The sequence below is a fragment of the Manihot esculenta genome, chromosome 7 (genome assembly GCF_001659605.2).
Source record: "Manihot esculenta cultivar AM560-2 chromosome 7, M.esculenta_v8, whole genome shotgun sequence".
Taxonomy (NCBI): domain Eukaryota; kingdom Viridiplantae; phylum Streptophyta; class Magnoliopsida; order Malpighiales; family Euphorbiaceae; genus Manihot; species Manihot esculenta.
The window spans coordinates 7,349,670-7,363,933 of NC_035167.2; the positions used below are offsets into that span (position 1 = coordinate 7,349,670).

At 29.1% G+C, this 14,264-nt stretch overlaps 1 protein-coding gene across 1 annotated transcript; it reads left to right on the forward strand.

The window, feature by feature from the left end:
- The first annotated feature begins 6,117 nt into the window (after nucleotides 1-6,117).
- Nucleotides 6,118-12,161, forward strand: LOC110618813 (nucleobase-ascorbate transporter 4). The gene is made up of 14 exons (XM_021762057.2): nucleotides 6,118-6,676; nucleotides 7,695-7,798; nucleotides 7,960-8,142; nucleotides 9,198-9,298; nucleotides 9,391-9,466; nucleotides 9,658-9,717; nucleotides 10,080-10,264; nucleotides 10,342-10,438; nucleotides 10,554-10,640; nucleotides 10,884-10,942; nucleotides 11,027-11,118; nucleotides 11,339-11,416; nucleotides 11,548-11,708; nucleotides 11,825-12,161. Exons 1-14 carry the CDS (start codon nucleotides 6,181-6,183, stop codon nucleotides 12,026-12,028), a joined length of 1,983 nt encoding a protein of 660 aa, XP_021617749.1. The 5' UTR covers nucleotides 6,118-6,180; the 3' UTR covers nucleotides 12,029-12,161.
- Nucleotides 12,162-14,264: the final 2,103 nt, after the last annotated feature.

The window sequence follows — 14,264 nt, forward strand, 5'->3', positions numbered from 1 at the left end:
TTGTATGGAAAACTTGGACCGGACTCAAGTGATGAAGAAGGGTTTAACTTCTACTTATGCGTTGGAGTCCCACAATAGCTTTCCGAAGAAATAATTTCGAGATGGATGACTTTTAGAAATGCCACGAGAGTTCTGTTTGATCGCAAAATTCAAGACCCAAATTCTGAAATCCAAATTCTATCATTTAGGGGATCAAAGTGACTACGCTTATACATTACAAGCAAGACCTCGAGGTGGATGCACATTCTCTATAATTTCTAAGTATGTTAATATTGACCGGGTCTATCTTCTTCCTCATAATTGATTAGGTTGTTGAGCTTAGATTTACTACTAAACAATAAATATTTATTTGCCTTTCTATTTTAAAAGTATAAAAATCATCATTCATTTGTATTTTCAATTTTAATATAGTAAAAAGTAAAAAAAAAATCACATATTTATTAAACGAATTTCTCATTTATTAAGAAAATTTTAAAAAATATATAAAAATAGAAGAGGATTTTAATTCAAAATAAATTATTAAAGTAAATAATATCTCTTATAACTACTTAAATAAGAATAATATTTGATCAATTTTTAATTATTTATCTTATTATCGTATACATATATAGATGTTTTATTAGAGTAATACAACATATTTATTCCAACTAGATGGCCTAAGATCTGGTTAGAGTCTAAAAAATATCATTAATATAAGAAATAGGGAGAATTGCTATTTAATTTTTACGGTATAGGAAATCTTACTAGTCTCTTAATTTTGAAAAATACATTAAAACATTCTTGAGCTATTAGAAAATTTATTAATTAGTTTTTTCATTACTTTTAGTTATCAAATGTTGAGAAAAGTTTAAAATAATAGACTAATTAGTTTAATTTTTATAAAATTAAGGAACCAACTTGACGGTCGAGTATCACATTATATGCAAATAGGATATCTATCACTGCGAACTCTATATACAATTCTCACATATATTTTTCATCATCCAGTACCAGGGATGGTTGATGGTAATCTCCTAAGCCTACTAAAGGATAAGAAACTCTAACAAGACTGGTTTTATTCAAATCCAATTTGTTAAAAACATTTAAGATAAGAAGGTTAACATAACTACCTGTATCCATCAATACCTACCTTACTGGGTTGTTTTGAAAGAATTCAATTGCTTTGTCAGCCGGACCGAACCTTACCTCTTACTTGGTCTATGATTCTTGATCGACAGATAGGATATCTTCGGCTACACGCTTATTTTTTCCTTTACCTTTATAAGGTTCTCTCGTAATGACATTTACAATTCCGACCATTTAGAAAGTGAAAGGAGAAATAAATATTTTTTATATGAGAAAAAGAGTAGAAGACCGATTGTAATCGAAATGAATGGAAGATTTAAAGAATTTTCCGAACCAAATGATGTTGCTGAACTTAGATTGATGACGTGGCCGGAACAGAGCTAGGTCGTGATTGGCGAATCTTACAATAAAGAGAACGCGAGGTGTTGGATATCTACGGCAGCCACTCCGACGCTCTAATCAGTAAACTGAAGAGAAGAGCGAGTGTAATATTTAGAACTCAAGAGTAGTGTGAGAAAACAATGTACTTTTATCTATGATTCTTTCCCTTTTATACTGTAAGAAGTTAGAGATAAACATAATATTTCCCGATAAACCGGAAGTGATGTGACCGGCTGCTTAGTAAGGAATATCGTCAGCTAATGGATGGAAAATTCTACGATTACAGACGTAATAGGGATATGCTGGACTGTCTTCACTTAACGGTAACTTTATACCGAGACTTACTTTGTTGAGGAAAGGGCAAATCTTTAATGATGAATTATCAGTTAAGGTGCATGGGTCTTTCTTTTTTGAGACTGGACCACATTATCTATTTATCAGATACTTACTACGTAAACCTATTTTTATGGTGCTAACTCATATATTAGCTTAGACGATTATTATGTAGTATCAAATAATAACAATAATAATAACAATGGGATGCACATCTTTTTTTTAGATGTAATACGACATATATTTATATTTATTTCAGAGTTTATTTGGTATTAAAGTTATTTTTTTAATTATTATTTTAAATGCAATTAAGAAAATTTATTATTTTGAATTGAAAATTAAGATTAAATATTTTTATTCAACTAAAAATGTTAAATCGACCTTAAAAATAATTGTTTTTCTTTATTAAATATAAAATCAAATTAAAGAAAAATGTGTAGAAAAATATCAACTGTTTTCAAAATTTTAAAGAGACATAACAAAAATGTTATTATTGCTGTCTTTATCAGATCATCAATTTGACATAACAAAAATCTGGTAATTTTAAATGATAAAACAGATTAATTTAATTGCAAATTAATTTATTAATGTAAGTTTTTTGCAGCTTAAAAAAAATTGCAAATTGGTTCAATTTAATTTATTAACCAGCTGGTCTAATTTCATTTTGAAAAATACTGAAATTCAATTAAGGCAACTTCGTTTGTGGAAGATTCCTATATATATATAAACTTTTTGGGTTGACCAAGACGATGACTTATACAGTGTTATTGCAAACCAAATAATAAAATTATTGCGGACATTTTTATTTTTATTTTTTCTGAAAAGTAGTCAAAATTTTCAAGTTTTTTAAATTAATTTTCATAAATATATTTTACTTAAATTTTTTATATAAATTGCTTTAACTATAACCTCAGCCATAAATTTTTTTTGTATGCGTTCAGTATATATATTCATTCAATTTAAAATTAATATATTATTAAATTTAACAAAATATATATTTAAAATATAATAAAATTTATATATTAATATTGTATTTTAATTTTTAATTAATTAAATATATAAATTAATTTATACACATGGATATGCAAAAATTTATTAACATTACACTTCAAATTATTAACATTACATAAATTATATTCTATCATTATCTACATCGGTTAGACTTAACATTTATCATCGCTATTTTCTGAATTAATAATTATAATAAAAATATTAAAACAAAAATAATTACATCAAAAAATTAGAAAACTAAGTGTAATTTAAATATTTTTTTATTATAATTATATTCTAATTAAAAAATATATGAATAATTATTGTTATCAGAATATTATTCTTATATATGATTGTAATCTAATGCACTATTTTTTTTATTAGTAAATTTCCTAATTTATTAATCATATATATTGACTTAGTGTTCTCTCCTACTTTACAGTTTTATAACTGAAAAATTATGATTTGAACAACATTATTGGCACCACCTGTGAAAATTAATACAAAAGGTTATATATCTTATTTACACTTTTTTATTATTAATATTTATAATATAAATTTAATCTCTTATTGTGATGAATAATTTTCATCGCTAAAGGGTTATGTTTCGTCACACAAAATTTATGTGACAGATTTGCAATGAAATTAATCATGTGTTTGGTATATTCATCGCAAACTTTTTGTAATTGAATTTGTGTCTGACGCTACTATAACAATGGATTTTATGATGGCATTGCTAAATCAACGATGAAATATCACCGTCGCTAAATGACATACATTGTTAATTTTAAGTATTATTCTAAACCCTTATTAGACATGAAGTTTATCAAATTTATCATTATATTAATATTTAAAAAAAAAAGCTTTACATTTACTTTTTGAAAAAAAGCTTTACATTTTTTTTGAAAAAATGAAAAAATAAAAGTATAAATTATTTTATTGTAAAATGGTGATGTTTACACACATTCACCAAATAATACTATGTGCTTAACAATAACTAATAAGTCATAATTACTTTCTACTTTTATATTTATTTTTTTATTTAATCTCTGCATTAACTTTAGGACCACATGTTATTATGAGTCATTTTATGTAATTTCAATTTTTATGATTTTATATCTTGTGTAAGAATTAATTTTTCAAATGAGATTTAATGGTTATGTCACTTATAAAAGAGGCACAGCCCTAAAGTGATAATAAGTCCCACAAATCGAAAGAGTGCTAGTACGGTCCACAAATCAAAGACTCTTTCTCAAAATCAAGTGACATATTGCTCACTTAGACAATATAAAAGCACCCCTAGGCAACTTAAGAGCGCCCCTAGGCGATATAAGAATGCTCGTTCAGACAATCAATTGTCCATTTAGGCGACATAACAGCACCTCTAGGCGATGTAAGAGTGCCCCTAGGCGACATAAGAGCGCTCTTTCAGGCAATCAATTGCTCTCTTAAGCGATTTTATTATTATTATTTATGTGTGTACAATTAGGAGTGAGTAGTATTCGATTCAAATTAAAAAAAGTGATCTAATTGAATTAATTTTATAATTTGATTCAATTTTTTATTATTTTCGGTTTGATTCGATTTTTATTTTAAAAAATTTTAATTATTTTGAATCGATTTTGATAAAAAAATTTATAAAAATTGAATAAACTTATTCATGAGAAATAATATATTATTTTTTATAATATAGAGAGATTAGATGTTAATAAAATTGAAATATTTTAATTAAATTTTATAATATTAAAAATAAGGTGTAAAAATTAAATAATTTATCCAATTAAATCAAATCAAATGAAATGAAATTAAATCAAATCAATTGAAATTGAATTTTATCCAATTCAATTTTTATAAATACTAAACTTTTAATTTTCTATTTATTCTGCTTACCTATGACTATTTTTTATAAAGATATTATTCGAGATTATAAGACTAATAGAAACTATAAATATATGGGAATAGAAACAAGAAAAAACTTACTATAAAAATTTTAGAATTAAAATACAATTTCTTAATTTTGAATTTTCTATAAATATATAATTTATTTACGCACATATTTCAACCATTTATATATTTTTCATATATAAATTTATTAATAAATTTTTTTTTATTAAAATAGAGATATAAAATAGAAGGAATAGAATCTGAGACTTTTTATATTTATTCAGACGCATTTAGCATCAACTTAAGTCTGTGAATACTATCAGTAAACTTTATAATATTTATAATTCTTCTACATACATAATCAATGAAGAAAATAAAATGTACAGGTCACATTCGTAGTTGTAGCTTATAATTTTTCAAAAATGATTGAGGGTTGTCGGGTCCAAATAAGAAAACAAATGGCCAACTCATCCGCTCTATATGGACCGCCAAGTACGGCGACGTTTTATTGATAGCGACAATAAATTCCGCAAACTATACGATAATGTTTGCTCCAAAGGAATCTGCACCCACCTCATCCATGGGACCAAGATTCCCTCTTTCTTTTTCTTTGTTTTTTCAATAGTCAACTCTAAGTCTATATGTAAATACATAACTATATATAAAAATATTTTTATATATTAATTATATCATAAAATAAAGTAAAATTCGCATAAAATTTTATATATTTATTTAGAAATTTAATGTCTATATATAAAATGACTTTAGTAATATAAAATTAATAAGGGTAATAGATTTGGGTTGAATTCTAATTTTATTTATTAGTTATTTTTAGTTATGTAAATAATTAATTGAATATAATAATATATGTTATAATAAATATTTATAACTTATTTTTTTTATTTTTTAAAAACTAAAATGTAAATATTTTATAGAATAATTAAAATTTTAAATTATGAATTATTTTATGCAAGTTAAAATGTAAAATTAATCGAATTATGATAATGTAAAATTAATGGAATTATGGTATCATTCGTATGTTTAGGATAATTAGATTTAAAATAATAAAAACTCAATTAAATTCGGATAAATTGATTATGGTTCATTATCATTGCTGTGTGTATATGTAAATTACTTAGTTTCTATTTTATCAGTCAATTAACTCATTTTTATAAAATTAAATTTTTTAATTTTTCTGTAAAAAAAATCGTTAATTATCTTAAATTTTTATATTATTTAATTCATATAATTTTAACTATATATATATTATTTAAAACTTTGTAACCAAAATTAAAATAAATTAAATAAATAATACTTATAATTTTAAGTATATATATTATTTAGTCTTGGCCTTCAAGACAATAATCCTCACCAAACCTAATAATTACTACTAAGTTTGCTTTTCCAATTTAAAAAAGAAAAAAAAAAAAAAAAAAAAAGAAGACTATCCTTGACTTAAAAAGAAAAGAGAAAACGCTATATAAAGAGAGACGGAGATGGGCAAATGATGAGAAGAAGAGAGTGGAAATGTGGGTCGCAAACTGCACATGTTGCCAACATGTACCTCCTCTGGATTATCTTCCAATATGTCCTTCTCGTTCCCATCCATTCCACTGTTGCCGGTGCGTTCCCAGCTGTCCTTTTTGCATCCAAAATAAACTTGCCTTCGGTTACTGTGTCCCTTCTTGTTATTTTTGCCCACAACGGTTCACTGCACTAGACCGACCAACGGGTGGCGAAACACCTGGCAGAGGAGGGCAAGGCGAACCAGATAGGAGCACACCAGACGGACCAACGGGTGGCAAAACACCTGGCAGAGGAGGGCGAGGCGAACCAGATAGGTGCACACCAGACGGACCAACGGGTGGCAAAACACCTGGCAGAGGAGGGCGAGGCGAACCAGATAGGAGCACACCAGACGGACCAACGGGTGGCGACACACCTGGCAGAGGAGGGCGAGGCGAACCAGATAGGAGCACAGAAGACACCATTCCATTTCCCATTTCGACAAATCCTTCCTGGAGTAATATCTCTGGCTCTCTCTTTTTCTGTCTAAGTGCACAACATATTCCTGCTAAGAAGATAAGAGTTAGTGAGGTTTCCGAATTGTTTTTGAACTGAACACTATCCAACGTGATCAATGAGTATAATCCGTCAACTGTTTTTTAAGTTTGTAATCATTAGTTATTTGGACTCAAATCACTTTTAAGTAATTATCTAATTATTACTTTTGAAGACTCGTGAAAAATATTTTTTTATATTTAAAATAATTAAATATTTTAGTTAATAAAAAATATTTTTTATTAAAAAATTTAAAATATTAAAAAACTAACTCCTTCTGTTTACACTTTATAATTTTTATTAAAATTTTTATATATAAATTTATTAATAAATTTAGCAGCAAAATATTTTACAGTCATCAGTAAAAATAATATTTTATTCAAATAAAATAAATTGATCGAACTGAATTAATTTAAAATTTTAATTCAATTTTTTATTCAATTCAATTCGATTTGATTTTTAATTTTAAAAATTTTAGTTATTTTAATTCGATTTGATTTTAATTATAAAAAAATTGAAAAAATCAAATAGAATCGAGTGATAATAATATATTATTTTTAATAATATAAAAAGATTAGATCATATATTAAAATTAAAATATTCTAATTAAATTTTAAAATTTTAAAAATAAAATATAAAAAATAAAAAATTTATTACAAATTTAAATCGATAAAACTGAATCGAATCAAATTAAATCAGATCGATTCAGTTCGATTTGATTTCTAACCAAAATTAATTCAGCTCGATTTTTATAAATACCAAAATTTTAATCTTTAATTTATTCGATTCGGTTTGATTTTAAATCGAACTGATCGATTGATTACTCCTAATTTTTTTAAGACAATTGATAGTCGATATTTCCAAACTAATATATAGATAATAATTATTAATAATATCTTATTAATTTTTAAAATTTTTTTGTAGTGAAATAACAAAATTTGGATATTTTGTGTGACAGTTGATTTGAATAAATTGATTAGGTAATCCAAAACTTTATGGTTGGGGATTCCAGCATTGCCTAGTGAATGTGGGAAGTAGCCTCCTCGTTTCCTCCATTATGGTCAATATTGCCGGAGGTGGCAATGTAAGAAGCCCATGTGCTCTCGCAATACTTCTGTCCTTTTATCATTAGATTAAAGTTTCATTGATCTTTGTTTTTTTTCATTACTTTAATTGATTGATTTTAATATGGGACTTAATTATTGAATTAATTAATAATCCTAATTTAATTGGATGTATGATCAGGTAGAGAAAGCAAAGGCAGTACAGGCTTCCCTGTTTGCAGTGGGAATAAATACAATGTTGCAGATTTGGATTGGTACTCGGCTTTCTGTGTCCATGGAATCATCCCAAGCTTACATCATCCCTATCATTTCTATTGCTTTATCAACTTTCAGTAATTATAGTGACTCACTTGATTCCCATCAGGTTGGTTGGCTTTTTTTTTCTTTTTTTTTAACAAAATAATAAATTTGATATCTCATAATTCAGATAATTTAAATTTCCTTAAATTAAAATTTATTAATTGATTTAATTTTTATGCATGTTTAAAAAATTTTTACTATTAAATGGAATTAAAGGATACCAACGAAGCATCGGCATAAGACGGCATTACTCATATCTGCATAATTTTTTAAATTAAAATAATTCAGAATTAATCACAAAAAATAAATTTACATTTTATTTTTCTTGTAATTCCATCCTATAATTTTATTTTTTATTAATTAAATTTTATTTTTTTAATATTTAACTAATTATAATCCATCATTACTTATATAATTAAAAATTTATAACATGATTTCACAATTAAATATATTTAAAAATTATTATTTATATTATTATTTTTTTCATTTTTATCAATAATTTCATAATAGCAATTTGTCTTCATCAACATATTAAGATAATTAATTACGCCTCTTGCATCAAAATGTTAAGATAAAACTATATTACCACATCATTATCATTAATTAAAAAATTACTATTTTCTATTAAAAAAATACAATTAAATTTCTATGGTTTATTTATTTTTAAAAATATATTAATTGATTCATATTTTTTCAAATAGTTAATTATTTAATATTTTTTCAAAATATTCATTTTCTAAATAGTGACATTATGCTACTATTCTGTCAATACAATTATTCAGTATTTAAAATATTCATTTAAGGAAATGACTGAATAATTAGCTCCTTGACAGAAATTAATTATGAGCAAGTATTTAAAAAATTAAATAATAATTTTCCCTGCGACAGAATAACAAAAGATTTTAACTTGATCAGAAATTTAAAAAAGCTCACATATATTTTAATTATATATATAAAATTAAAAAATAAAAAAAATCAAATCAAACTTGTGACTTAATTAATACAGTTCCATAGGAAAAAAATAAAATAAAATCAACAATATTTATAAGAGCTGTTTTTTTTTTACAAGGGAATGAGATTTATAAAAACTTATGAATTAATGTGGTATGATATTATTAGAGGTATGAAGAATTCATGAGACGCGTACAAGGAGCAAGTCTCATTTCGTCCATCTTCCAAATGGTGATTGGTTTCTCAGGTTTGGGAAAATATTTTTCTAGGTATAAATCAATTACTAAATTTGGAATTTTCATTCTCCATAATTACAACCTTAACCAGCTTTGATTTCTACGTGTTTTCGAATGGCATGCAGACACCTTAGCCCACTCGCTTCTGTTCCTCTTGTAACTCTCACTGGACTCGGACTCTACGTCCGTGGATTTCCACTGGTAAACACATAATATATCTATTTTTAGTATTAATTATTATAAAAATATTTACCAATATACATAGACCCATATTATAAATACATGGATTTCACATAGATTTCTTTACACGAATTCGGTATCGGACAATAATTTTTTAATTATTATTATTATTTACTGTGATGATCTTCCATTGGTTGGGTTATTGCTTGTAGGTGGCCAAGTGTATTGAAATTGGACTCCCAGCTTTAGCTATTCTGGTTTTCTTGACTCAGGTGAGTAATGTACTCCATCATTTCAGTTTCACTGGCATCTAAACTATTACCCATCTTAGAAACCTGAACTTCCATTATGTCTTCAACCCTTATAAACCTTCATTGTTACAGTCTTAAACACATGAAGCCAAGGTCATTTTCTCTCACAGATACTTCACATCTAATCCTTATCATCCTTGATTTGCTGGGTTTCAAGAAATGAAGCAATGGAATTTGAATTAATGTGCAACTTCATACTTATTTTGAATATAAATTGCATATACAATTTAGCTAGAGAGCCTATAAACTTTAATGTAATTTTCAGAATATTTTTAGCTGATGATCTTGGTGTTCTATCTTGTTGGTAATCAACGCTATTACAGTTTCTTCCCCGCATATGGAAAGCAAAAAAAGAGATGGTTGGACAAGTAGCAATCGTATTATCTGTTTCAATTGTATGGATTTATGCAGAGATTTTGACTGCGGCTGGTGCATATGATAATACAACTCAACAAACACAAACTTATTGCCGTACTGATAGTTCTGGCCTCATTGATGCTGCTCCTTGGTAAGCCTCATTGTCTGCCAACTAAAATTTGAATTCATCTCCAATTTGATTCTATAAAACTATGAATTATATTGCAGGATAAAAATTCCACGTCCATTTCAATGGGGAACGCCCATTTTTGAAGCTGGTGATGCTCTTTCAATGATGGCTGCTTCTCTTGTAGCTGTTATTGAGGTTTGATTTATAAGTTTTTACCTTAGAAGTCATTGCTTCTTTTCTACAAGGCTCTATGCTTCATGAAAGCTCTTCTCCTTCCCTTGGGCTCTCTCTTGATTTTATGTTTCTGCAGTCTTCTGGTACATTTTTGGCATCATCAAAACTAAGCGGTGCTCCTCCTATACCTCCCAGTGCACTGACTCGTGGTATTGGCACTCAGGTAGGAAGTGATCGATGTTGCATCATATTCTCTTTAACACCTTTAAGATTTTAAGAGTATGGCTAAAATAGGCTGAAATAATTTCGGACTCATTTTCCACTTATCCCAAAATGATTAATTCAAATTATTTAGTAATTTGAGCTAGCTATTATATATACTTATCAATTCTGCTACTTGATCTAGTTATGTGGCAGCCCTACAAACATACTCTAATTCTGCATCACTTGTTCTATCAACGTCCAGGGAATAGGAACCATGATAGATGCAGTATTTGGAACAGGAAATGGCTCTACTGCTTCAGTGTAATGCCTTTAAACTAAGGAATAATTTCTGTAATGTAACATACTTCACTTCTATGAGAGGCCTTATTTTTTTCACTTGAACAGGGAAGACGCTGGTCTATTGGGACTAACACAAGTAGGAAGTCGGAGGGTCGTTATAGTATCAGCAATCTTTCTGGTTTTCCTTTCCATATTAGGTGGAATAATAGTATTCCTCGTACCTCAAGATTTTTATATTATTTTTGTTTTGTCTTAATCAATTTACTTATGATTGTACTTCCACAGAGTTTTGGGTTGCTTTTGTTTTCCTCTAAAAAATATCATTTCTGCTCAAACAATGTAGCTAATAGGCTCTTACTATATAAGTTTGTTCACTGAGTGATGATTCTGATGGGTCATATGATCCATCTCCAACAGGAAAAGTTGGGGCCTTTTTCGCTTCAATACCATTGCCAATTGTGGGAGCTCTCCACACTCTCCTCTTCCCTTATGTGGGTATGTCTCCCCTTTCTCTGTTTATCAGTCAAACATATTGCTGATCATCAACTGAACATTGAATATTGCTAAAACTCAACACAATGAAAAGTCTAAGGATGTTTTAACAGTTATGAGATTACGTATTGCAGCTTCAACTGGTCTTGAATATCTGGAGTATTGCAACGTGAATAGCTTCAGATCAAAGCTCATTCTAGGTTTTTCTCTCTTCATGGGTCTCTCTGTGCCTCAATACTTCAAGGAATATGTTTTTCTTACTGGTCATGGTCCTGTTCACACTGGCTCCACCTGGGTACGTGAGTATGAAATGCAGCTAATTTCTCTTAATGGTGTAGACTTTTATAGCTCATTAAACAAATTCAGATTCATAATATGATGATGAAGCTGTTGTAATTTCTTTGCTTCCAGTTCAATGACTTAATCCAAGTGATTTTCTCATCTCCACCAACAGTTGCTCTTATAGTTGCTTTCTTTCTGGATAGAACTCATACTCCTAGAGCCCGCTCCACCTGGAAAGACAGTGGCAGGCATTTCAAGAAGCAATCAGATGAGTCGGAAAAGACTCGAGAAATCTATGATTTAATTACTTCACTTGGTGATATGTGCTCTTAATTCTAATTAATATGTTTCGTCCACTGCACATGAAACAATATGTGCTTTCTTTTTTTCTTCTTCATGATTACAATGGGTTTCGATTGAGACTCGAACTTAAAATAAAAACTAATAATGAATTCATTTTCAATCATCCGGTGCATAGAGTAAATAATTTGTATTATAGAGTTTAATATATATAATATGTTTCTCGTGCAAATGAAGAAATTTAATAATTTAGAGTGTAAAAAAAATTATTAATGTCCATTTCATTTAACTTAATTTTCAGTTAAAATAAAGTCTTTTCTAGAAAATGTGTAAACGGATAAGTTTAAATATAAAATAATTGAGAATATGCAAGATATTTCCCTTGTTGAAGAGATGACTTAGTAAAAGAAATAGAAAAATAAATAAATATATTGCTTTAAGAGTTTTAAGTTTTTTTAGAAGAGTATGAGTTAGATATAGTACCAAGCATTCCTTTGTGAGGCCCAATTAGTAGAATTCTGCCTAATCATAGCGGTTCATATAATTAATAGGCTATATTAGAGCCAATAGTTCAACAAGAACGAGTATCGATGTAGTGTCAACTATTATAGTAGTACCCTTATTAAGTGGATTTAAAATCAATAAATACATTATCTAAAGAATTTGAATTGGATGCGATAGCAAAATCATAAGTGTGTTCTTTCATTAGATCAATCAAGTGGGATTCTTTCTAGACATCTTACGGTTCTTCAGATATTTAACAAGTGACATTAGAGCCGATGGTTCAATAAGGTTGAGTATTGACATAGTATCAACTATTTCAGTGGTACCTTCACAAGTGGATGGATGCAAAGAGACTCCTAATAGATCCAATATAGCAATAATGTATTCCTTTAAAAAAAAAATGATACATATAATGACTCTTATTAAGAAGGATTATTTTCAGACGGATTGTGGACTCCTAAGCCTATAACCAAAAGTTTAAAGACAATAGATGGTAGGAATATTTAAAGTTATAAGGAATAAATAATACATATAAATAAAACAATACTAAAAAATATAAATAACTTCAAATTAGCTAATAGTTTTTTTAACCAAGGCATTAAAGAGTTGGATTTTACAAAATGTAGAGATGTTTTAATTGAGTATTTAAAATAAAGATGAATTAGTTAATTTCGTAATAACTTAAGAACTTGATAATAATGTACCCATAATGTAATACCCGGCTAGACTCCGATATCGGAATTCCTACCGTCCGGTGGAATCTCGGATGTCGGAAGCCTCTAGTAGGGTAGAAACATGTTTTCATAAAATGTTTTAATGTATTTCACGGTTTTAAGTAAAAAGGAACTGAGTTTTTGCATGAAAATAGTCTTGGAGGAAGACTCAGGTTCGGCCGCCGAACATGCATGCGCTTCGGGAGTGCTTTAGGCCCCCGAAAGCATAAGTGAGGGAAATCCAGGTTCGGCCGCCGAACCTCATGTCATGCATGCGGGGGCACGTTCGGCTCCCGAATGTGGCCTGGCCAGCTACCTAAAAAGGGGTCCCTTAGCCGAAAACGGGCGAGTTTTTCTCCCCATTTTCGGCCAAGGTGAGCTCTCCGCCGTCCCTCACCGATCTTGAGTTTCTTCCTTCAAATCTTTCACGATTTTCACAAGTTTTCACTTTGTTTTGAAGATTTTCAAGTATAAAGCAAGTTTTGGGGTTTTGAGGTTCAAGAAGCTCAATCTCTCCCATCTCCGAGCTAGGGTCGTTTTCCTCTCGATCTTCAAGAGGTAAGGGCCGATCTTGAGCTCACTATATGTTTTAAACAAGTTTTATGCAAGTTTATGGAGTAGACATGCATGTTTAGGTTGTTTTGAGTTTATGGGTTTAATGTGTGTTTATGAGCAATGTGGGTATGTTTAATGTGTTGTAGTTGGGGTTTAGGCTAGTTGAGACCCCTAGGAGCTTGTATGCTTGATTGTGTATGATTGGGATTGTTGTAGAATAGGTTTTTGCATGTTTGAAAGGTTTGGGAGGAGTTTGTGCATGTTGGAGCTGAGTTTCTGCCACTTTAGGGAAACTCAGGTTCGGCCGCCAAAGGAACTTTCGGCCGCTGAACCCGCTTGTGGAAGCAGCCTTCGGCTGCCGAAGCCTGCCCCCGAAAGAGGACTTTCGTCTCTGGAGGGCAGTTTCGGCCGCCGAAAGTGCCGCCGAACATGCATGAGTTTCGTCTCTGTCTGGGAGTTTCGGCCGCCGAAGGTGCCGCCGAACCTGCCTGACTTTC